At 45.9% G+C, this 23766-nt stretch overlaps 1 protein-coding gene across 1 annotated transcript in view; it reads left to right on the top strand.

The window, feature by feature from the left end:
* Window positions 1–18141, top strand: part of LOC121879191 — a 29630-nt gene extending 11489 nt beyond the window's left edge. The window contains exon 2 of the mRNA XM_042385788.1: window positions 17734–18141. Coding sequence (XP_042241722.1) covers window positions 17761–18141 — 381 coding nt within the window. The 5' untranslated portion in view covers window positions 17734–17760. The remainder of the gene's footprint in view (window positions 1–17733) is intronic.
* The last annotated feature ends 5625 nt before the right edge of the window (window positions 18142–23766 follow it).

Raw genomic sequence — 23766 nt, 5'->3', positions numbered from 1 at the left:
AGAGAAAGAGAGGGAACGAAAAAGACTGACAGACAATAAAAGAGACTGAGACATCGGAATAATCAGATAGAGAGAGAGAGAGAGAGACGGTAGAGATAAACAGAGAGAAAGAGAGAGAGAGAGAGGTTGGCAAGACAGAGTGACTAATGCAAATTCTTCAGCACTTCCACAAGCAAGGGTTGTAAACCTCGCCCTAAACCGGATTTAGTGTGTGTGTGTGTGTGTGTGTGTGTGTGTGTGTGTGTGTGTGTGTGTGTGTGTGTGTACCCTCATCACCGTGACCAATACATTATCAAATACAAAATAATACAACTTAATCATCAAGGTCTACCTCCATAACGCTACGTAATACCTCACCACACGGAACAGGTATGGAGAAGACAGGTATCCCCCCCCTCACATAGCCTATTTCACCTGATGATTAAACACCCTAACCTAACCTAACCTAACCAAACACTCACACAACATGACCAACACACGTTCTGGTGCCTTGAGCAGAACATGGTACAAAACTGTTGACGTAACACCTGTCTAGTTACGTGATGGTACAAAATTAAGATCACCTGAAGATTAGTTACCAGTTCCTTAGCTAATTTTACCTCAAAACTAATTACTGTAACGCCACTTGGGAGTTAGATTACGTTTGGTTAGGTTAGATTAGGTTAGGTTAATGTTAGGTTAGGTTAGGTTAATGTTAGGTTAGGTTAGGTTAGGTTACAAAAGGCGAAGTTTGCAGCTTGTGGCAGGAGGTGTCTGTGTCTGGGGTTAGCTAGGGTTACTCGGCCGAACTTGAGGCTCTGATCTTCAAGTCCTTGTTTGAGTGTGTGTATGTAAAGCATGTATGTTGTATGTGTGTGTATGTAAAGCATGTATGTTGTATGTGTGTGTATGTATACTCGCCTCGTAAGTGAGTGGCCCCGGGTTCGATCCCCGGGCAGGGTGAAACTATGGGCAAGTTTCTTTATGCCATTTGCCTCTGTCTACCCAGCAGTAATTGGGGACCTGGATGTTAATCGATTTGCGGATCGTGTTCCAGGGTAATGGTTAGCCAGTGCAGTTGGTGAGCTGTCCGGTCTTCTTGTCCTTGAAGCTGAGTCATACAGGATGTGGTGGTGTTGGCCATTATGTATGTATGTTGGTGGCTTTGTGTGTGTGTGTGTGCGTGTGAGATAATGTAATATGTGTGAGTGTATGTAGGTATTTGTGCTGGTGATTATATTCATGTGTGACTGTGTTGTGTGTGTATATGTAGGTGTGATACTTGTATGTGTTTTTGTATGTACAGTATAATATGTTTGTGCATGTACGTGTTTGGTACACACACACACACACACACACACACACACACATATATCTCCGGCACTGACAGCTTCCTTAATAACATAAAGGCCACAATTTATCACATTAGTGTAGGTTTGTGTACCGGCGCCAGACTCCTCCCACGACTCACTGTACTGTACACACACACCTTTACCTGCTGTAAGGTCGTCCCGCTGCTACTGTACACACACACCTTTACCTGCTGTTAGGTCGTCCCGCTGCTACTGTACACACACACCTTTACCTGCTGTTAGGTCGTCCCGCTGTTTTTTACCTTGTACGTCCTGCTGCTACTGGTGGGCACACACACACCTTTACCTGCTGTAAGGTCGTCCTGCTGCTATACTGTTACACCCACACCTTTACCTGCTGTAAGGTCCTCCTGCTGCTACTGTTACACACACCTTTACTCTGCTGTTAGGTCGTCCCGCTGCTATTGTTACAATCTAATTCCTTACCTGCTGTACGTCCTGCCAAGCGCACACACACCTTTGCTCTGTTAGGTCGTCCTGCTACTGTGCACACACACACCTTTACCTGCTGTCCTGTCGTCCCTGCTGCTACTTGTACACACTTACACTTAACTGTTATTATTGGCTTAAAGAATGTCCTGCTGTTACTGTTAACACACACCTTTACCTGCTATGTCAGGTCGTCCTGCTGCTACTGTTACACACACACCTTTACCTGCTGTTAGGTCGTCCTGCTGCTACACACACACCTTTACTTCCGTTGTAAGGTCGTCCTGCTACATTGCGCACACACACTTTTACCTGCTGTTAGGGTCGTCCTGCTGCTACTGTAATACGCCATACCTGCCTGTTGTAAGGTCGTCCTGCTGCTACTGTACACACACACACCTACTGTTGTTAGGGTCGTCCTGCTAAGCATTGTACACACACACCTTTATTTCCGTGTTAGGTCGTCCCATACTGTACACACACACCTTTACCTGCTGTCGTCCTGCTGTTATCACACACACCTTTACCTGCTGTAAGGTCGTCCTGCTGCTACACACACACCTACACACCTTTACTCTGCTCCTGTGCTACTGTACACACACACCTTTACTCAGTTGTTAGGTCGTCCCGCTGCTACTGTACACACACACCTTGCTACGTCTGCTGTAAGGTCGTCCTGCTGCTACTGTTACACACACCTTTACCTGCTGTTAGTCGTCCTGCTGCTACTGTACACACACACCTTGTGTTGTCGTCCCATACATTGTTACACCCAACCTTACCTGTTGTTAGGTCGTCCTGCTGCTACTGTACACACACACCTTTTACCTGTTGTTAGGTCGTCCTGCTGCTGTTACACCCACCTTTACCTGTGTAGGTCGTCCTGCACTGTTACACACACACCTTTACCTTGCTGTAAGGTCGTCCTGCTGCTACTGTTACACACACACCTTTTACCTGCTTGTTAGGTCGTCCCCTGCTTCTTGTACACACACACCTTTTACCTGCTGTTAGGTCGTCCCGCTGCACTGTACACACCCACCTTTGCTGTAAGGTTACTGTACACAACACCTTTACCTGCTGTAAGGTCGTCCCGCTGCTACTGTACACACACACCTTTACCTGCTGTAAGGTCGTCCCGCTGCTTCTGTTACACACACACCTTTACCTGCTGTAAGGTCGTCCCGCTGCTACTGTACACACACACCTTTACCTGCTGTAAGGTCGTCCCGCTGCTACTGTACACACACACCTTTACCTGCTGTAAGGTCGTCCCGCTGCTTCTGTTACACACACACCTTTACCTGCTGTAAGGTCGTCCCGCTGCTTCTGTCACACCCACCACATCTAACCACACGACACCCTGCTAACAAAACAATGTGATATATTCCCACCAGCTGTTGTATCTCTTAAGTTAAGTTAGGTTAAATATTGCTGTACGGTGCCGACCTAACTAGTTACTGCCGACTAGAAGGATCATAGTGAGGAGTGCCAACATCAGTGCCACAGCATAATGCCAGCACGAACACCGTCACCATGAACTATGTCAACAAGTGGCCGGTATAACAGTGCCACAGTGACCGCAGTAAACATGTCCACCAGCCGTGCCAGGCAGTGAGCCGTGCCAGGAGGAACAGCTCGAGGGAGGCAGCGGCAGCTTGTAGTGTGGGGAGACCATTCATCACGTCGAGGACCACTTGAGGGTGTCACCACCTCTGCTTGTGCTTGTTGCACTTCTTGAGGGTGCTGCCACCCCTTGTTTGTGCTTGTAGCAACATATTGAGGGTGCCAGCTGTATCTTGTGGTGGTCAGTGCCAGTGCTTGTGACCGCTTTGCTTGTGTTCGCCTCCACACCTTGTTTACGGCGCAGTTAAAGGTCGTTAAGGGCAGTTGTAAAAGGCTTGGCTGTGTGTTTGAAGCATGTGGGTGTTTGCTTTCTCAAGGTGGTTGAGGAGTCACCTAATACGTCTCTCTTTGTTGCTGATTATTTATGTTGGTGCTGTCTCCTTCCTCCGCCGCCCTGTGATGAGGTCTATGATATTTTTATTAAGGCGAGAGCCGGGTGGTGGGCGAGAGCCGGGTGGTGGGCGAGAGCCGGGTGGTGGGCGAGGGTTTAATCGTCCACGGGCTCTATGGCTAGGTCTGGAAATAACAATAACAAAAATACTAATAATAGCCTAATAATAACAACCACCACCAGTAAATAGTTTGATTAATTTAGAAAAACATTAATAGTCAAAACTTTTTTTATTCTATTTAGTAAACAGTAGAATGTAAAATAGATCAGGTGTTTTGGTCTCGTTTCCAATATCAAGATACTAAATTACTCATAACTACTCGTTTGACATAACAGCTTGTTGGTCAGGTCGTTTCTGCCCTCTCAACACACACACACAGACTCGGTGTTTTATCAGTCTTGTGTTGTGTTTTCGTAAGAGTCCCTGGTATGGCTGGGAGGTTTAGCTAGGATATCTGGCTAGGAGTCCTGAGTGAGTGAGGGTTGATCGAGCTAGGATGCCTGTAGGATGTAGCCTGGGAGGTAGAGGATGAGGATGTGGGGCTGAGGTTCGAATCCTTTGGGTATAGGAAATATGTTTCCTTGGAATTTCCTTCTGGTATCCCCCTCCCCTTCTTGTTTTTCTTCTTCCTCCTCCACCTCCTCCTCTTTCCTCTTCCTTGCATCTTTCTTTTTCCTCCTCCACCTCCCTCCCCTCCCTCCTCCACCCCTCCTCCTCCTCCACCCCCCCTCCACCCTCCTCCTCCACCTCTCCCCCTTCAGTAGCCCTTTAGAATGCAAGGTGAGTTTCTTCTCAAAGGGTAAATGGCCCACAAAATGGCTTCTCTTTATGGGATCAGGAACGCTATTCGGCCTCGGTGTAGTGAGGGAGGAGGCTATAGAGTCGCCTTTGGGGTCAGCTTCACCAAGAGGCTCAAATATGTCCTCTTATTTACCTGGTCTTGTGTTTTTCCTTCTCATTAAGGTAATTTTTGTCTCCTGGTTACATGGTTTGCCTCTTGCGTTCCTCTCCCTCCCACACTTCCTCCTTTCCCTCCCTTCCACCCACCCCTCCCTCCCTCCCCACCTCCCACCCATTCTGCACTACCACTCCTCCCTCCCCCACCCACACACACTCCAGGACAAACAGGTGTGATTGTGTTGACTGTCAGGGTGACCTTGTTTACACCACCAATAAGATTAATTAACGTTGACACCTGCAATGACGAACCTGTGTTGATTGATGTTGATGTTGCAATGTATTACTGTCTCGTGTGTAGTCTAACCTAACCTAACCCTAACCCAACCCCACCTACCTAACCTAACCTAACCCCCACCTAACCTAACCCAACCAACTCCCCACCCAACCTAACCACCAACCAACCCAACCCCACCTCCACCTAACCTAACCCCACCTAACCTAACCCCCAACCCCCCAACCTAACCTAACCCCCCAACCTAACCTAACCTAACCTAACCTAACCCACCCAACCTAACCCCCACCTAACCCAACCCAACAACCTACCTAACCTAACCTAACCAACAACAAATAAATAGCGAGAAAATTAAACCTCTTTAGTTGTTAGTCGAGGCAACACGAGATGGATGTTTTAACTACCTTAATACCATATGTTTCTCGCTCTTAAGTACCTACATAGTATTATCTTCCCCCCACATGGTATATCGTGAAGCAAAATGTGAAATTGCACTGAGACTCGACTTTCTTGTGGCGTTATATCAGGGGTTCAGACATGACTTTGAACCCCTGATATGAACCCTCAATACTGAACCCCTTATGTTGAACCTCCTTGATATAAACCCTTTACACTGAACCCCTTTAATATGAACCCCTTTACACTGAACCCCTTTAATATGAACCCCTTTACACACTGAACCCTTTAAACACTGAACACTGAACCTTTACCTTTACACTGAACCCTTGATATAAACCTCTTTACACTGAACCCCTTGATATAAACACACTGAACCCCCTGATATAAACCCCTTTACACTGAACCCCTTGATATAAACCCCTTTACACTGAACCCCCTTTAATATGAACCCCTTTACACTGAACCCCCTTTGATATAAACCCCTTTACACTGAACCCCCCTTGATATGAACCCCTTTAACAACACGACCTCCTTATCCACGTCGTAAACAGGAAGTGGACGTGTTTACATCTCGTCTGTCTGTTTTAATTTTATTTCTAATTGAAACTACACACCACCAGACTGGATGATGATTACACAACGCTTACAATAATGAACTAACAGCATGGTGTCCCCCCTCTCGCCTGCATTTCCCAGTATTCCCAAAACTAATTACACCTCAGCGCGTTGTACAGTATTTTAATAATGATAATACTAATAATATTAATAAGCTGATGTGGCTCTAATTATATTAATATTGGTTGGTGTATTTTAGTTATTTATTATATATTGGAATGGATTATGGAGGTGAAATTGAAGGTAATTAGTTGTGATCATCCTGGGAATAAAATAATGGTAGTATTATAGTGTTTATGGGACATCCTGGGGAAAAAAAGGTGTGGGAGTTGCTTAGTCATTGTCGTAAGTGAAGATTAAAATAAAAAGATAAACTTCTACTTTAAGATTTTTTAATTAAGGTAAAAAATACAGAAATAACAACTAAATTATACCCAAGTACTTAAGCTATACACGTTAATAACAGTTTATATACAGGTTTATCATACGTGTTGTATTAAAGTGTGTTATGGAAACCAGGTGTGTGTGTGTGTGTGTGTGTGTGTGTGTGTGTGTGTGTGTGTGTGTGTGTGTGTGTCTGGTTTCTCACTCGTCAACAAAAACAATTATTTATTTTTCATTGCTTATGTTACCCCGACCTTTTTTTTCTAACTTTTGGGAGCTTTTATTTTTGTGCTCGGTCCAATTTTAGATTAAACAAAAAAGATCTGTGTTTCCGTGGTGTGTGTTGTTGATGAGGACCACAGAGCTGTTTTGTTTTGCTTTTATTATTTATTAGTGTTAAAATTTGGTGTTGCAATGGTAGATGCTCTCTCTCTCTCTCTCGCAGGGAAACCAGTTAAACCAGTCAGCTCAATTTTAGAAACCCCCAGTTAAGCCAGTCATCCCAGTTTTAGATACGTCAGGTCACCAGTTTTGCAGCCAGTTCAAAAACGTCTCCCACCACCACACCCTAATCCCACACACCCACAAAACACTCCCACACACGCCTACCACCACCCCACACACCCACACAGTTCAGCCAGTTACTTGCGGTAAGTACTCCGACATTCAGCAACACGAAAAGAAAAATAAATCTGCTTTTAATTCATTTTACACGTAGAAGAGTCATTCAGGGCGGGTCTTGGTCTCCTCCCTCATTTCTTATTCATGGCAGAAAACTCGCCATTTCACGCCTTTTCATTCATTTACCTGTAGTAGTGAAGATATTGTTGTGGGGGGGGGGGGTGTAGGAGAGGAGGAAAGGTGTTGACGGGTGAATATATACACTCCTCCTATCCTCCTTCCCAGCCTTTCTTCCTTCCTTCTTCCTCCCCTCCTACCCTTCTCTTTTTCCTATCTCTCTTCCTTCCCTTCCTTCCTTTCTCCCCTCCTCCCTTTCTTCCTCTCCTCTTTCCCTTCCCTTCTTCCCCTCCTTCTCTTCCCTTCTTCCCTCCTCCTCCTCCTTCTACCACTCCTCCTCCTCCCCCTACCACTCCTCCTCCTTCCCCTCCTCCTCCTTCCACCTCGTTGATATCCATTAAAAAATCTCTCATTTGAAAGTGTTATTCAGTTTTATGTTTGTTTGTTTTTATGTTTTTGTTTGTTCAGTTTAGTTTTTTTGTTTGTTGTTTTATGAATCTTTATTTGTGACTTGTTTGTTATATTACTACGTGTTGGTGAAGAGTTGTAGCAATTTATTTTATTTTTTTTCAGGATATATATTTGTTTTTTATTTAAGTTATGTTAGACTTAATTTATTCGTGTTTACTTTGTGATAAGTTTTATATTTAATTATTTGATTACTTTTTAATATTTTATTATATTAATACACAAGATTGTTTTAATGTGTGTTATTGATCGTGTGTGTGTGTGTGTGTGTGTGTGTGTGTGTGTGTGTGTGTGTGTGTCTCTCCTACATCTACCGTTATATACAAAATGCCACAGTCGTGTCTCGTCTCTGGTATAATTTTTACTGTCAGAACACCCTATCTCCTGGACGGAACTCACTGGTGTATGGAGGACCTGACCGTCTACCTGTCACTCCTACTTCATTGTTACCTGCTCAATTTACCAATTATCTGCCCTAGACGGAACTTGTCTCAGTGATTGGAAATTGTTAGTAATGGCTACTGGGTCATGTTTGGTACTTTCTCATGGGGAGGGGGGGTGTTAGTCTCTACTGTCCATAAGATACTGTTAAGTTTGTAGGTCACTTTCCGGTGGTGGGTCACTGTCTATCGGCACTGTCTAGTTTGTAGGTCACTTCCTCGGTTGGTCACTGTCCTCCTGGCGTACTGTAGTTTACTCCAATGGTCACTGTCCAGCTGATACTCTCCGATAGTCACTGTCTAACTGATACTTCCCGCCGAAATGCTTCAATGGGAAGAAAGAGGGAAGGAGAGAGGGAGAATGGAGGGAAGGAGGGAGAGAAAATGGGGGAAGGAGGGAGGGAGTGATGGTGGGGAGAAGGAAGGAGGGAGGGAAGGAAGGAGGGTATATTAAGGATTCCCTCCACTCCTACAGAACATGGAAGAGGTATGGGGCCGCCTCCTGGTAACATGTGTTCCTATTAGCCTCTGAGCCTCGACAGATTCCTATACATTCCTACCATTGTATTCCCACACATTCCTACCATTGTATTCCCACACATTCCTACCATTGTATTCCCACACATTCCTACCACGCTCTCGGCTCGAGGTAAAGAGTCACTGTGTAATTTCGACGCCATATTGGTTGGTGGCAGTCAGTCTTGGAGCCGAACTGAGGTGAGGTGACAGACGTTCCCTCATCTCTCACTTAACCAGGAAATTTAGCTTCTCTTTCCATTTCCCCTTCAGCACTTCTCACGCTTGGCGGGGGATCGAACCCGTAAACGGTGCTTGTGCAGGAACCCTCCTCCCACCCAACCACATTTCCATCCCCCCTCCTCCGACCCCCTCCCCTCTCCCTCCTTCCCCCTCCCTCCTTCCTTCTCCTTCCTCCCTCCCCCTTCCCCTCCTCCCTCCTACCCCCCTCTCTCGCCTCTTCGTCGTCGTCAGGTACTCACGTCAACTTGCAATACCTGAAGCAACTTTTACCAGTACGTGCAACAACAACAACAACAGAAGTAATCTATGAAACAAGAAGACATAAACAATAACAAACTGACTTTAATTCATTTCTACCTAAGTTTCATCTCATTTTCCATATAAAGGTTTTCAGTTTTCCACCACTATAGCTAAGTCAGTCAGTAAGTCAGTCAGTCAGTCAGTCAGTCAGTCAGTAAGTCAGTCAGTAAGTCAGTCAGTCAGTCAGTAACCTAGTAAAATAAATGTAAGAAAAACAATCTTCAGTTTGATGGCAGAAAACGAATCATATTGGTATAGAAAACGGAATGAGGTTTTGGTTAAGGAGGAACTGATTTAATTAGTTTGTAATTGTCTTAAAATGGTATTTCTGGACGTTGAAGAGTTGGTTTAAGTGTTTCATTAGTGGTTAAGTCATCTGTACTGTATGTTGAGGTGAAAATTGTGAAGGAAATAGACAATTATGATGGTTTATATATCATAGTGTAATTGGTGTGTTTTACTCAGCCAATTTACAGTGTTTATGGTATATATATTTTGTCCTTGTCAGTTGTATCGTAATTTGGACCAGTAACCAATTAGACGCTACTCATTTATTCTGTAACCAATTTAAGTTCACTAATTTGGTACGCCTTAAAACAAGACCCCATAATGTATGTCAATAAACTAAGTCCTTAAAATGGCGGCGAAATTACCTCATGACTTTACCCTTAATAGAAGCGATCAATCATCATCAGTTAAGAGTAAGAAGTTAAGAGTATCGTTGATGGTTGGCAAGAATCAATTAGTGTTTCTTGATCCCGTAGCTGTCAGCACCCTCCACCTCCTCCTGTTAATACAAATGGAATATTAACATTAAGCTGCCTATACCCCCCCCTCTCTCTCTCTCTGTCTCTCTCTCTCTCTCTCTCCTTGTTCCACCCTTGTCTCTTTCCTATCCTCCTAGTCTGCCTTCCTTCCTTCCTTTATTTTCCCTCTCTCCTCTCTTTTTACCTTTCTACTCTATTTCTTCTCATTTTCCATCCACTCTCTTTGTCTTCCATCTTTCTCTCGCCGTCTTTTCTTCATTCTCTCTCTCCTTCTTTCCTTCTTTCTCCCGTCGTTCTATCCTTCATATATTTATTTCTCTCTCTCTTTCCTCCCATCCTACCTTCTCTCTTTTACCCTCTTTATTTTCTGTGTCTCCTGCTTCTCTCTTTCTTTTTCCCATCCATCTACCCACAGCGTCCCTCCCTCCCCCTCCCTCCTCCTCCTCCCCCTTCCCTCCTCCCTCCCTCCCCCCTCCCCCTCCTTCCCTTCCCCCCTGTGGTTTATGACTTATTAGGATTTAAGTATATTAGTGTTTTTCATTGGTATTAACCCTTCCCCCCCCCCTCATCCCGTTTTCTTTCTAGGGGGGACTATGGTTTAAAGGCTTTTGTTAATAAGATTTTTTTTTTGTCCCTGTGAAACTTGATCGTTTGTTTGTTTGTTTTTGTTTGATGTGTTTGGCAGATGTTTGTATTTGTTTTTTGTTTATTTTCGTGGGAATAAAAGTTAGATTTGATTAGTTGTATAAAGTGTTCAGTATGTGAGTTGTTATTTGGGATTGTTGTTGTTGTTGTTGTTGTTGTTGTTGTTGTTGTTGTTGTTGTTGTTGCTGTTGTTGTTGTTGCTGTTGTTGCTGTTGTTGTTGTTGCTGTTGTTGTTGTTGCTGTTGTTGTTGTTGTTGTTGCTGTTGTTGTTGTTGTTGTTGTTGTTGTTGTTGTTGTTGTTGTTGTTGTTGTTGTTATCTACGTGTAAGTGGTTGTAGCTGGAGTCACTACCATCAACACAACACATTGCCGGCATCAGTAAGCTATTCCTCTCGTTTATATGTCTCTCCGTATCTCCCCAATCGCTTAGGTGGATGCTATCGGCTTGGCCAATCTTGACTTAATCCCTACAACGACGAAAATAATCCCTTGGGACTGCTACGGGATTATCGATAAGGATTAGGCACGACTTGGCCCTAGGACTTGTCTCGGGCGCAATTGATTCACATTGGTAGTGGTGATTGGTAGTGGTGATTGGTAGTGGTGATTGGAAGCTGTGGTTCGGTTACGTCTGTGTAGAAGGAAAGTTTATAATATATTGGTAAGATTATACGAAGGGGAATGAGAATAGATTCGGTATGATGTTTGACGATTGGTTGTTTTGTGAAAATATTAAAATAACGTAGATTTAATTTGACCTCGATACTCCAAGCTTGTGTGTGTGTGTGAGGGTGGGGTATCCTCTAACTGTTGGGGTGTGTGGGGTGTCCTGTAACTGTTGGGGTGTGTGGGGGGGTCCTGTAACTACGATAGTGTGTGGGGGCTCTCAAGTGGGGGAGCCGCCTACAAGGGGTTATGAGGTCAATTCATTCATAAATACTTTGTTGTTGTTGACACATTGTAAGGTAAATAATGTTGTTCTTTTACGACTAATAGTAAACATTGTAACGTTGATTCATTGATTGTTGTTTTTGTTTACCTATTGAAAGGTAAACAATGTTCTTTAACAGGTAAACAGAGTAATAGAGTCATTCATAGGTCTTGTGTTTGTGTGGTTTAAATATTGTGGTAATTGGTGTTGACTTATTCGTATGTTTAATGTTAAGGGTTGTTTAGTGTACAGTAATCACGTCATTACTTAGTTGTGAAGAGTAATGATTAATATTACTGTTGTTGTTGTTGTTTATTGCGTATAGTAGAGATTCATTTATAAAAAACCCTATGCTGTTGTGTGTGTGTGTGTGCGTGTGCGTGTGTGTGTGTGTGTGTGTGTGTGTGTGTGTGTGTGTTGTGACTCGCCAGTGTAAGATTACTGGCTGTTGTTGGTGTTTCAGGAAGGTAGGTATCGACACACACACACACATTCTGTTTTAATATCCTCTTTCCTGGGTGTACCGTACGCACTACACCCAGCCTCGTCTCTTCCGTGTACTGGCCCTCTGGATGATGGGTGTAGGCGGGTGTTGTGTTAGTTCAGTCTTATCTTCATGTTTATTATTATACACGTGTCTCCTGAACCCAGTAGTGTGTCGTGTTGTGTGGTGCAAGTGTTGATTGATTCATGGACCTGTATCAACACAGTGTAGCCAGAGTGTACTGGTGGGTGTATCGTCCTACACTGCGCCTCACCATCAGAGGGTCGGTGTCATGTTTCTCGAATGACGAAGGTGATTGTTGGTGCCGGTGACTAGCCAAGAGTTGACCGCAGCCCCTCGACCGCAAGCTTCTCAACAATCAGGGGCCATCGCGACCGCAGGAGTCTGGAAATTGCATTAGGACGGCGAACCTTCTTACGTGTGTGTATGTGTGTATGTTTGCGTGTGTGTGAGTGTGCGCGCGCTCTGTACCGTTACCTGCCTGATGTCCAATCTACTTACCTGTCCACACACCATATACAAGGAGGTGTTATTCGTGTTCACATCTTCACTATGAGGTCCACCCCTTTTAACCCTACGAGGCGAGGATCATGGATATAACCTCACTCGGGTTGAATTTCAGTAGCTATATTTTTTTCTGAACGGTTCATTTTATATCAGAGTCTGCCCAATACTTGATCTGTCTTCTCGTCGAGTATTTTAGTATTTGGGTGTTCAGGGTGTTCATCCTCGTGTTCAAATGTTCTTCGTGGTGTTCAGGTATTGTCAAGGACTTCCCATGTTAAGTTTCCCTTCCTCCTAATAAATATCTCTTCAGTGTATTTACCTGGATTAATTAAGACAGGTAAGGAAGCCTCTGACGTCATAACAGTGTATGGGTAGTTTATCTTGCCTTAAGTTAGTTGTATGGTGTTGGTCTTCAGTGATTGGTGGATCAGATCAGGTGTTCATAGGTGTTAAAATTAATTAAGATTTTGTTACCTTTTTCGTATTTTTATTATTATTATTTTTATTACTATTATTTGCAAGTATTTTCCTTATTCTTATATTTATTTCTTTTATCTTTTCTCCTTCTTTTCTCTTCTTTGTCTTCGTATTTTTTCCCACGTATTTTCTTCCCTCTTCCCTTCCTTCCTTCCTCACATCTATCACATAAAAACATTGCAATTGTCTCCCATTCCACCACTTCACACCTCGGCACCAAGACTCTCGAGGTGTAGTTAAGATGATTCACACTCACTATACTCACTATCACACACCTATAAGATACTCACTATGTTATTATACACCTGGGCTATACTATTCTGACTGACTGCCTCGTAATGCGTCTGTCCAGTAGGGTGAACGGGGGGTGAGAGTACGGTGGGGGGTGGGGGGGGGTGAAGGGAAGGTTGGGGAGACAGGGAGGTGGGGAGAGGTGTGTGTGGGAGAGAGATAAGAGTGAGGGGGGGATAAGGGTTGTGAGAAAGGTGAGGGTGAAGGAGAGAGAGAGAGAAGTGAGGGGGAGAATGATTGTGTTTCTGAAATGATTAGAGTATAAGTCATCGTCATCATTATCATCATCATCATCGTCATCATTATCATCATCATCGTCATTGTTTACAACCACATACAACCACATTGTCTATGGCGTCACAACCACCAAGGTCTCTTAGTGGTCAGTTCGGTAGTCACGTGAGTAGGCCTACCTGTCACGACTTATAGGCCTACAGTCACCTGGTTGGTGTTTCAAAATAGATTAGGTCTGGCTACACACACACGCACACACACACACACACACACACACACACACTAATCCGCCTGGGAGTTGGTGGCCCACAGGTCCAGCCTTAGTTAATTTCCTATTAATATCATCATCATCATCATCATCATCGTCATCATCGTCATCATCGTCATCATCATCATTATTATTATTATTATTGCTTGAATTTTGTGTATGTATGTATGTAGCTTGCCGTTCGCTCGTTCAATTAATCGGCAGTTAAATGAGTGGTTGTGGTGTGACGTCAGAACAGTTAATGACCCAAGGCAGGAGTGAACGGCTGAGTCCCTTCTACAGCACCAGGGCGTGTTAAGGAGGCGTGGAGTGTTGGTGATGCCAGAGTGTTTGGTGATTCAGATCGGGTCATTGGGATGTGATTGGATGAGGGGGATTTATGATGTGAGATGGATGTGTGTGTGTGTGGGGAGGTAATGTGGTTTTTGGATATGTGGATGTAGAGTTACTTTTGTTTACAGGTTTATCAATTTAGGTTAATTTTGATTTTGGGGATAATTTACTCGTAGATCTAACCTAACTTTAAAGACCTTGAGAGAAAATACACACACACACACACACACACACACACACACACACACACACACACACACACAATATTCGTCCTTATTTCCTCCTGGTGAATATGTAGCTGTTAACTCAGATGGTGATGGTGACGTATGAGGGTGGTAAAAATGTCTCTCTCTCTCTCTCTCTCTCTCACTCACTTGTTTGTATTTGTTAATTGTTTGTTTTCATGATCGGGAGAGGGGGAGGGAGGAGTGGGGGGGCAAAGAGAGGGTGGGGAGGGGGTCATTATACCACCCACCATCGATCTCCTCCTGTTCATCATTACCATAATCCATAACACCATTATTCCATTGTTCTTACACTGGGTCCTTCATCTCCCTCCTTCCCTCCTTCCCTCCCTCCTTCCCTCCCTCCTTCCTTCCTTCCCTCCAGACTATTAACTCCTCGCTGCCTCTCCTCTTCTCATTCCATCGTCGTCCCCCTTCCCTCTCCACTTCCAACCTCCTCCTCCTCCTCCTCTTTCTCCTCCTCCTCCTCTTAACATTATTTACTCACATCCTCCCCATATTATATCATCCACAAGGCTACAACAACCACTCCCATCACCCACCATCACCCACCACCACCACTATCACCACCATCACCCACCATCACACCACCATCATCACCCACCACCACCACCATCACCACCATCACCCACCACCACCTATCACCACCACCACCACCACTAGGGTCTGCAGAAGGGACTCTTGTCATGTGAACTACCTAGAGAGCTGGCGACCCACACGCCATCTGCTGCTGTGTCCTCTCATCACTGCTGCCACTACTGCCCATGCTACTTCCTCCTTCCTCCCTTTCTGCCCACTACTTCCCCACCCACCTGACCACTACCCTTACTACTTCCCCCACCCCTTGACCACTACCCTTGCTACTTCCCCACCCACCTGACCACTACCCTTGCTACTTCCCCACCCACCTGACCACTACCCTTGCTACTTCCCCCACCCACCTGACCCACCCACCACCACTACCCCCTACTACTTCCCCTCCCTCTCTCCCTCCTGACCACTACTACCCCTACTACGGCTACTTCCCTCTCCTTCCTAATTACTAGCAATGCTACTTTCCTCACTCTTCCTTCCTTACCTTCCTCTATCCACACAAACACACACACACACACACACACACACACACACACACACACACGTACTTATTACAACTGACACACACAATCGTTGTCAGAAACAGCTGGTTTGGGTGCATCTGGTCTGACAGCTGACCCTAACATAAACAGCTGACTCACACGAGTGACGGACATGATGTGATAATAAAACTCTAAGCTGGAGAGAGAGAGAGAGAGAGAGAGAGAGAGAGAGAGAGCCGAACCTAATGTACTCGTAACCTTACCTAACCTGACCTGACCTTACCTGACCTTACCTGACCTGATTCGGTGGATTCTTTTCTGTTGTGTGTTAAGAAGTTATTACTGGGTTGTTTACATCACGGAGGAGGAAATTGACCAGCTGTTGCATGCAAGAGGACCTTCTGAGAGCCCGGGGCATCTGTACAGTGTTGCACGACACATGTGCTGCATTGCTGAAGCCCTTGGCATACCTTACAGCAGCTGCAGGGGAGGTAATGTTGCAGGAACGAGGAAGAGAAGCTTGGAAGGGTCCGGGGCATCTGTGCAACGTTGCAAGAGTCTTCTGGTGGCGTGTTGAAGCCCCGTGGTGGTGTGTTGAAGCCCCATGGTTGTGTGTTGAAGCCCCGTGGTGAACTGTTGAAGTGGTGGTGTGTTGAAGCCCCGTGGTGGTGTGTTGAAGCCCCATGGGTGTGTTGAAGCCCCGTGGTGGTTGAAGCCCGTGGTGGTGTGTTGCCCTGTGGTGGGTGTGTTGAAGGTGGTGGTGTTGAGCCCCGTGGTGGTGTGTTGAAAGCCCCGTGGTGGTGTGTTCCCGTGGTGGTGTGTTGAAGCCCCTGAAGCCCTGGTGGTGTGTTGATGCCCCTGTGGTGGTGTGTTCAAGCCCCGTGGTGGTGTGTCTGCCCGTGGTGGTGTGTTCAAGCCCCGTGGTGGTGTGTTCAAGCCCCGTGGTGGTCTAGGAACAGTTAAAAAAACGTCATTGTAACCCAGGTAACTGAGATCTTTGAGAGGGGCCCAGTTAATTAGTGCAATGTTACAGGTTTGTGATACATTAATGACCTCTTGTGGGTGCCCTTGCAACACCTGGGGAGGGGGTGGGGGGTCTACCTGCAACAATAGCGTACCTGTTGGAATTTGTTTAATCTTTAGTAAGTATAATATTAATGATGAGTCTTGGTGTGTGTGTGTGTGTGTGTGTAGGTAATGTGAACTTGGAACCTGAGGAAGTGTTTGTTTGGTATGTGTGTTCGTTGTTAAGATGAGGTGTTGAGAGAGAGAGAGAGAGAGAGAGAGAGAGTTGTGTTTACGTCACGCAGCTTCAGACATAGGAGCATCGCATTTGATATACTCATGAGGTTTCGATCCTGAAGTAAGAGGATTTGAACCTTTGTACCTTCAGAGTCCCTTACCTTTGGGGAACCTGTGTACTTATATTATCTTAAGCACTGAAGTAATAAATAAAAGCATCGTAGTTTGTATAGATGCCAGGGGATCCAAACCGGTTCTGACTTGACTAGAAGGGATTTGAAACTTTTTTTTTTTTTTGACATCCTGAGTTGGGTTATCATTCTAAGTCCATATTAACCTCTTTTTCTCTCAGTTTATTAAGACTCCTGATTTACTTTATGATTCTAAGACTCTGAAAGGAACGTCTTAGTTTAGGCTCAAGTCTTAAAGGTATTTTTTTTTCTCGTATTGGATTAGAATTTGACGTTTATCCCAGCCTGGTGAGTTTTCGTGTCGTGATTGGTCAGTCTGGTGAGTTGTTTAGTGATTGGTCAGTTTGATGAGTTTGGTGATTAGTGATTGGTCAGTTTGATGAGTTGTTTAGTGATTGGTCAGTTTGATGAGTTGGTGATTAATGATTGGTCAGTCTGGTGAGTTGGTGATTAGTGATTGGCCAACTAGTATTTCTCTTGCTAGTTGTGAAGTGTGGTGGCTGCTATGTTGATTGTTGCTATTACTATTATTATTGATGTAGATGGTTTCCTTTTAATTTAAAGAGGAACAAATATAATCTACTTTCGGTTTTTGTGATAATAGTAAATAGCAGAAAGTTTTAAGGGTACTGTAATAAATGGGTTTACATTGAGGTTAATACAGGAGGTATATATTTTTTTTAAGAGTTGTGGTTTGGGGAAAAAAAAGACAAAATAATCCTATTACCATTAAGGAAAGTTTCCATTTTCACCTTTGATAATTAATTAGTGATTTTTTGGTGATCTTGGGAAATGTTTCAGGTGTGGTTGTGTTAATTAGCAGGTGTATGTTTTAGTTCCTTGAGATGTGACAGGTGTGCTGGCAGGTGTATCAACTCATGGGGTAACTGTCAACAGGTGTACTAACAGTTGTTGTCTCTTCCCCAGGCAGTGAGTGAGTGGTCGGCGGCAGTGATGGTGGGGGAGCGGCGGCACCCTCTCTTGGCCCAGATGCCCGCCCCGGCCGCCCACGCCCCGCCCCACGCCCACAGACAGCACATCGTGGGCGTGCCGAGCGTGGGCGTGCCGGGGGTGGGCGTCAAGTTGATGCAGGAGCCTGGGTTCGCCGCCCACGACTCCCACCTGTACACCCGTGACCTCCAGCTTGGCTTACGGTACCGTGACGACTCCCCTCAGGGCTACGTGGCCCAGGGGCTCGGGACGCCCTCGGGGGTCAGGTACCCCCCCGGAGTACTGCCGTTGGGTCAAGCAGGGGCCGAGGAGGACCCCAGGAGACAGAGGGCGCTGTCCCCTGGCTCTCAACACTCTGCCGCGGCCACGTTCTTTGCAAGGTGAGTGAGAGACGGTGTTAGCTGTGCCAGGCAGAGGCAAGAGGCACCTTTGGAGTGTTGGAGTATGTTGGAGTATATCTTGGAGTGTATATAGGAGTATACTCAGGCTCGGGGAGGGAGGGAGTGCTCCACCAGGAAAGTTTGGTGACTACAGTAAAAGTTTGTTTATGAACCCTAGAAGTTATTAATTTATTGTACAGGTAAAATATGTCTGTGTTTAAGCCTGACGTAAGCTGACCTGACCTAACGTAACAGGAGATTCAATTGTGGCCTCTGTTACTTTGGGAACGATTGGAGTAAGTAGTGAAGGGGGTGGGCGAGTGAAGGTGTTAGGGAAGGATAGAGGGAGTGTGGGAGTGAGTCTCTACCTACGAGGAGACTCACATATAAGTCTCAAAAGTGGAGTTTGTGGGTCAGAGGTCCCCAGGATGGTGCCTTTAAGCTTGTGAGTCAACACGTGTAGAGTCCAATATAAGGTGGGGGGGGGAGGAGGTAGGAGAGGAGGAGGGGGAAGAGGAGGAGGAGGGGGAGGAAAAGGAGGTAGGAGGAGCAGGAGAAGAAAGGGAGAAGGGGGAGGAAGAGGAGGAGGTAAGGAATAGAAAGAGGAAAAGGAGGGAGGGAGATAGAGAAGAGGAGGGGGACGAAAGGAAGATGAAAGTAGAACAGAAAGAGGGAGGAGGAGGAGGGATAAGGGAGAAACGAGAGGAAATTAGGGAAGGAGAAGGAGCAGGCAGAGGAATAGGGAAAGAAGAGAAGCAGAGGAAGGGTAGAGGAGGAGATGGAAGAGGAGGCAGGTGTCAACAGGAAAGGAGAAGAGGAAAGGCAGGTAGGAAGGTACTGAAGAGAAAGAGGAAATAAGAAATAAAAGGAGGAGGAGGAGGGAGAAGTAGGAAGAGGAAGGAAGAACAAGATGAGGATAAAGAAGGAAAGGAAGGGGAAGGAGGAGGGAGAAGAGGAAGCAGGAAGAGTAAGGAATGAAGTAGAGAATTTTAAAAGAGAGTCGTGGTACTACTCAGTCATTGTGTATAAACCCTCATGTACACCATTATGTTACGTAAAGAAGCATGTTGTTGTTGTGGTTGTTATTGTTTTTGTTATTATTGTTGTTGTTTTTGTTATTATTGTTGTTATTATTATTATTGTTGTTATTATTATTATTGTTGTTATTATTTTTATTATTGTTATTATTGTTGTTTTGGTTGTTATTGTTATTAATGTTTTTATCATTATTATTATTATTATTATTATTATTATTATTATTATTATTATTATTATTATTATCATTATCATTATTATTATTATTATTATTCACTCAAACAGATATCAACAAACACTTCTTATAAATTCCCAGTAACTTCATAAGTCAACCGATGCCTCAGATACAAACACAAGCACCTGTTTGTTTTGTGTTTGTTTGTTTGTTTGGAAGTCTTAAATGTGCAAATATACTTACACACAAACATACACAAACACCTAATCTAGCATACACAAACACCCACGTAATATTAATATCTTCTCTTCTCTTCTCTTCTCTTCTCTTCTCTTCTCTTCTCTTCTCTTCTCTTCTCTTCTCTTTCTTCTCCTCTTTTGTCTTCTCTTCTCTTCTCTTCTCTTCTCTTCTCTTCTCTTCTCTTCTCCTCTCCTCTTTTGTCTTCTCTTCTCTTCTCTTCATCATGAGAATAAAACACGTGTATCATATAAGACATTGTTACGTAATCCACTACTGGAGGATGATGGAGGGAGGATTGTGGAGGATGAAGGACTGTGGAGGATGAAGGACTGTGGAGGATGAAGGACTGTGGAGGATGAAGGACTGTGGAGGATGGAGGACTGTGGAGGATGGAGGACTGTGGAGGATGAAGGACTGTGGAGGATGAAGGACTGTGGAGGATGGAGGACTGTGGAGGATGAAGGACTGTGGAGGATGAAGGACTGTGGAGGATGGAGGACTGTGGAGGATGGAGGACTGTGGAGGATGAAGGATGTGGAGGATGAAGGACTGTGGGAGGATGAAGGACTGTGGAGGATGGAGGACTGTGGAGATGAAGGATGTGGAGGATGAAGGACTGTGGAGGATGGAGGACTGGATGATGAAGGACTGTGGAGGATGAAGGACTGGAGGTGGAGGACTGTGGAGGATGGAGGACTGTGGAGGATGAAGGACTGTGAGGATGAAGGACTGTGGAGGATGAAGGACTGAGGATGAAGGACTGTGGAGGATGAAGGACTGTGGAGGATGGAGGACTGTGGAGGATGGAGGGACGTGTGGAGATGGAGGACTGTGGGAGGATGAAGGACTGTGGAGGATGAAGGACTGTGGAGGATGAAGGACTGTGGAGGATGAAGGACTGTGGAGGATGGAGGATGTGGAGGATGAAGGACTGTGGAGGATGAAGGACTGTGGAGGATGGAGGACTGTGGAGGATGATGAAGGACTGTGGAGGATGGAGGACTGTGGAGGATGATGGGACTGTGGAGGATGGTGACAGGAGAAGTCAACACATGAAGGAGGAACTGAAGGATCTCCCTCTTATATCCTTCAGGACTTACATCAAGGACAGGATGAAACAGATACTGAGTTGGAGTCCTTGGGGGGTCGAGGATGAGCTTGAGGACCTTGGTTGTGTGTGTACTGTAGGATGTCTCTTGAGGATTAGGTGGAGTCCTACTATATGTGTGGGGGGTGGTGGTGTGTGGGGGGTTATCTCCTCCTCCCTCATTCCTTCCCTACTCCCTACTCCTGCTATTCCTCCAACTTCCTCCCTTTCCTCCCCTTCCTCCCCTTCCTCCTTCCCTCCCCCTTCCCCCTTGTGTGTGCTTACATGAAGGTGTTTGTGTTCCCTTGTTTACATCAGGGCTTAGGTTCCATCCTCTTCCTTCTCCTCCTCCTTCTCCCTCCTTCTCTACTCTCCTCCTCTTTTTCTTCCTCCCCCTCTACTCCAACCCTCCCTCTCCTTTCTTTCCTTTTCCCCCATCCCCTAATACTCCCCTTCCTCCTGTACACCCACCTTCCTTAACTCAGTTCATTATATTAATTAGTCTCTCTGCCTCACCAGAAGGACTTAAGAAAATGTCATTGTTTTTGTTATGATGCACACCTACTGGACCACCCTGGCTCTAGCAACACTGACAGAGAGAGAGAGAGAGAGAGAGAGAGAGAGAGAGAGAGAGAGAGAGAGAGAGAGAGAGAGACGATGAAATCAAAGCAGGTTCTCTTGAGAGGAAAAAGAATATAGACATTTCTTGTAATATTTTTCTTTAAGATGCGTTATCCGCTCTGGCCAGGGAGGAGGAGGAGGGGGTGGACGAAATTAGACCTTCGGCAGGCAGGTCATTGAGGCGTTTTTCCCCCTTTTGTATACTTCGAGTGTTCAATAGCTCTGGGAAAAGCGACCTTAGGATGTGAGGATGTGGAGGATATTGTGTTAAGGAATCCCAAGCCTTCAGAGCAGAGGTAAAGCGACCTTCAGGCCCCAGCACGTAGAGGCGGTGTTACCCCTGCCCCTCCACACACACACACACACACACACACACACACACACACACCACCCCACCACCCACACCCCACCCCCCCTACTTTCCCCACACCCCCCCCCCACACCCCACACACCCCCCCCCACCCCCACACACACACCCCCACACCCCCACCCCCACCCCCACACACCCCCCCCCACACACCAACACACCCCCACCCCACACACCCCCCCACACACACACCCCCACACACACACCCCCCACACACACACCCCCCCACCCCCCACACACACCCCACCCCCACATCCCCACACACACCCCACACCCCCACACCCTCTCCCCACACCCTCTCCCCACACACACCCCACACACACCAACACACCCCACCCCACACACCCCCCCACACACCCCCCCCACACACACCACAACCCACCTCTCCACACCCCCCACACACACACCCCACACACACTCCTCTCCCACACACCCCCCACACACCCCCCACACACTGAGATACAAAGTGTTTTCTAGAATGTGACTTTTAAGACCAGGCGCTAAGAGTCCTCTGGCGGCCATTTATTGTAACACTTGTAATTACTCTACGGTGGAAGATCAAACAGACGGATATAACGCGGTATATTCCCCAGGCTGTGTGTTTGGTATAGCGAGTGCTGGTGTGCTGGTATATCTGGCCATGGTGTGCTGGTATATATGGCCATGGTGTGCTGGTATATATATCATGGTGTGCTGGGTATATCTGGCCATGGTGTGCTGGGTATATATGGCCATGGTGTGCTGGTATATCTGGCCATGGTGTGCTGGTATATATGGCCATGGTGTGTTGGTATATGCGGCCATGGTGTGCTGGTATATCTGGCCATGGTGTGCTGGTATATATAATATGTGCTGGTATATCTGGCCATGGTGTGCTGGTATATTATATGGTGTGCTGTATATATGGCCATGGTGTGCTGGTATATTGGCCATGGTGTGTTGGTATATATAATATGGTGTTGGTATATCTGGCCAAGGTGTGCTGGTATATATGCCATGGTGTGCTGGTATATCTGGCCATGGTGTGCTGGTATATCTGGCCATGGTGTGCTGGTATATCTGGCCATGGTGTGCTGGTATATCTGGCCATGGTGCAGTATATATGGCCATGGTGTGCAGTATATATGGCCATGGTGTGCTGGTATATCTGGCCATGGTGCGGTATATCTGGCCATGGTGTGCTGGTTTATATGGCCATGGTGTGCTGGTATATATGGCCATGGTGTGTTGGTATATCTGGCCATGGTGTGTTGGTATATCTGGCCATGGTGTGCTGGTATATCTGGCCATGGTTGGGTATATCTGGCCATGGTGTGTTGGTATATCTGGCCATGGTGTGCTGGTATATCTGGCCATGGTGTGCTGGTATATCTGGCCATGGTGTGCTGGTATATCTGGCCATGGTGTGCTGGTATATATGGCCATGGTGTGCTGGTATATCTGGCCATGGTGTGCTGGTATATCTGGCCATGGTGTGCTGGTATATCTGGCCATGGTGTGCTGGTATATCTGGCCATGGTGTTGGTATATTTGGCCATAGTGTTGGTATATCTGGCCATGGTGTGCTGGTATATCTGGCCATGGTGTTGGTATATCTGGCCATGGTGTGCTGGTATATTCGCCATGGTGTGTTGGTATATCTGGCCATGGTGTGCGGTATATCTGGCCATGGTGTGCTGGTATATCTGGCCATGGTGTGCTGGTATATCTGGCCATGGTGTTGGTATTCGGCTGGTGGTGGTATATCTGGCCATGGTGTGCTGGTATATCTGGCCATGGTGTGCTGGTATATCTGGCCATGGTGTGCTGGTATATATGGCCATGGTGTGCTGGTATATCTGGCCATGGTGTGCTGGTATATCTGGCCATGGTGTGCTGGTATATCTGGCCATGGTGTGCTGGTATATCCGGCCATGGTGTGCTGGTATATCTGGCCATGGTGTGCTGGTATATTCGGCCATGGTGTGCTGGTATATCTGGCCATGGTGTGCTGGTATATCTGGCCATGGTGTGCTGGTATATTCGGCCATGGTGTGCTGGTATATCTGGCCATGGTGTGCTGGTATATCTGGCCATGGTGTGCTGGTATATCTGGCCATGGTGT

Source organism: Homarus americanus, unplaced genomic scaffold (assembly GCF_018991925.1).
Source record: "Homarus americanus isolate GMGI-L3 unplaced genomic scaffold, GMGI_Hamer_2.0 scaffold12259, whole genome shotgun sequence".
Taxonomy (NCBI): domain Eukaryota; kingdom Metazoa; phylum Arthropoda; class Malacostraca; order Decapoda; family Nephropidae; genus Homarus; species Homarus americanus.
The sequence above is the reverse complement of the archived record's forward strand: the minus strand, read 5'-3'. Positions and strand labels throughout refer to the sequence as shown.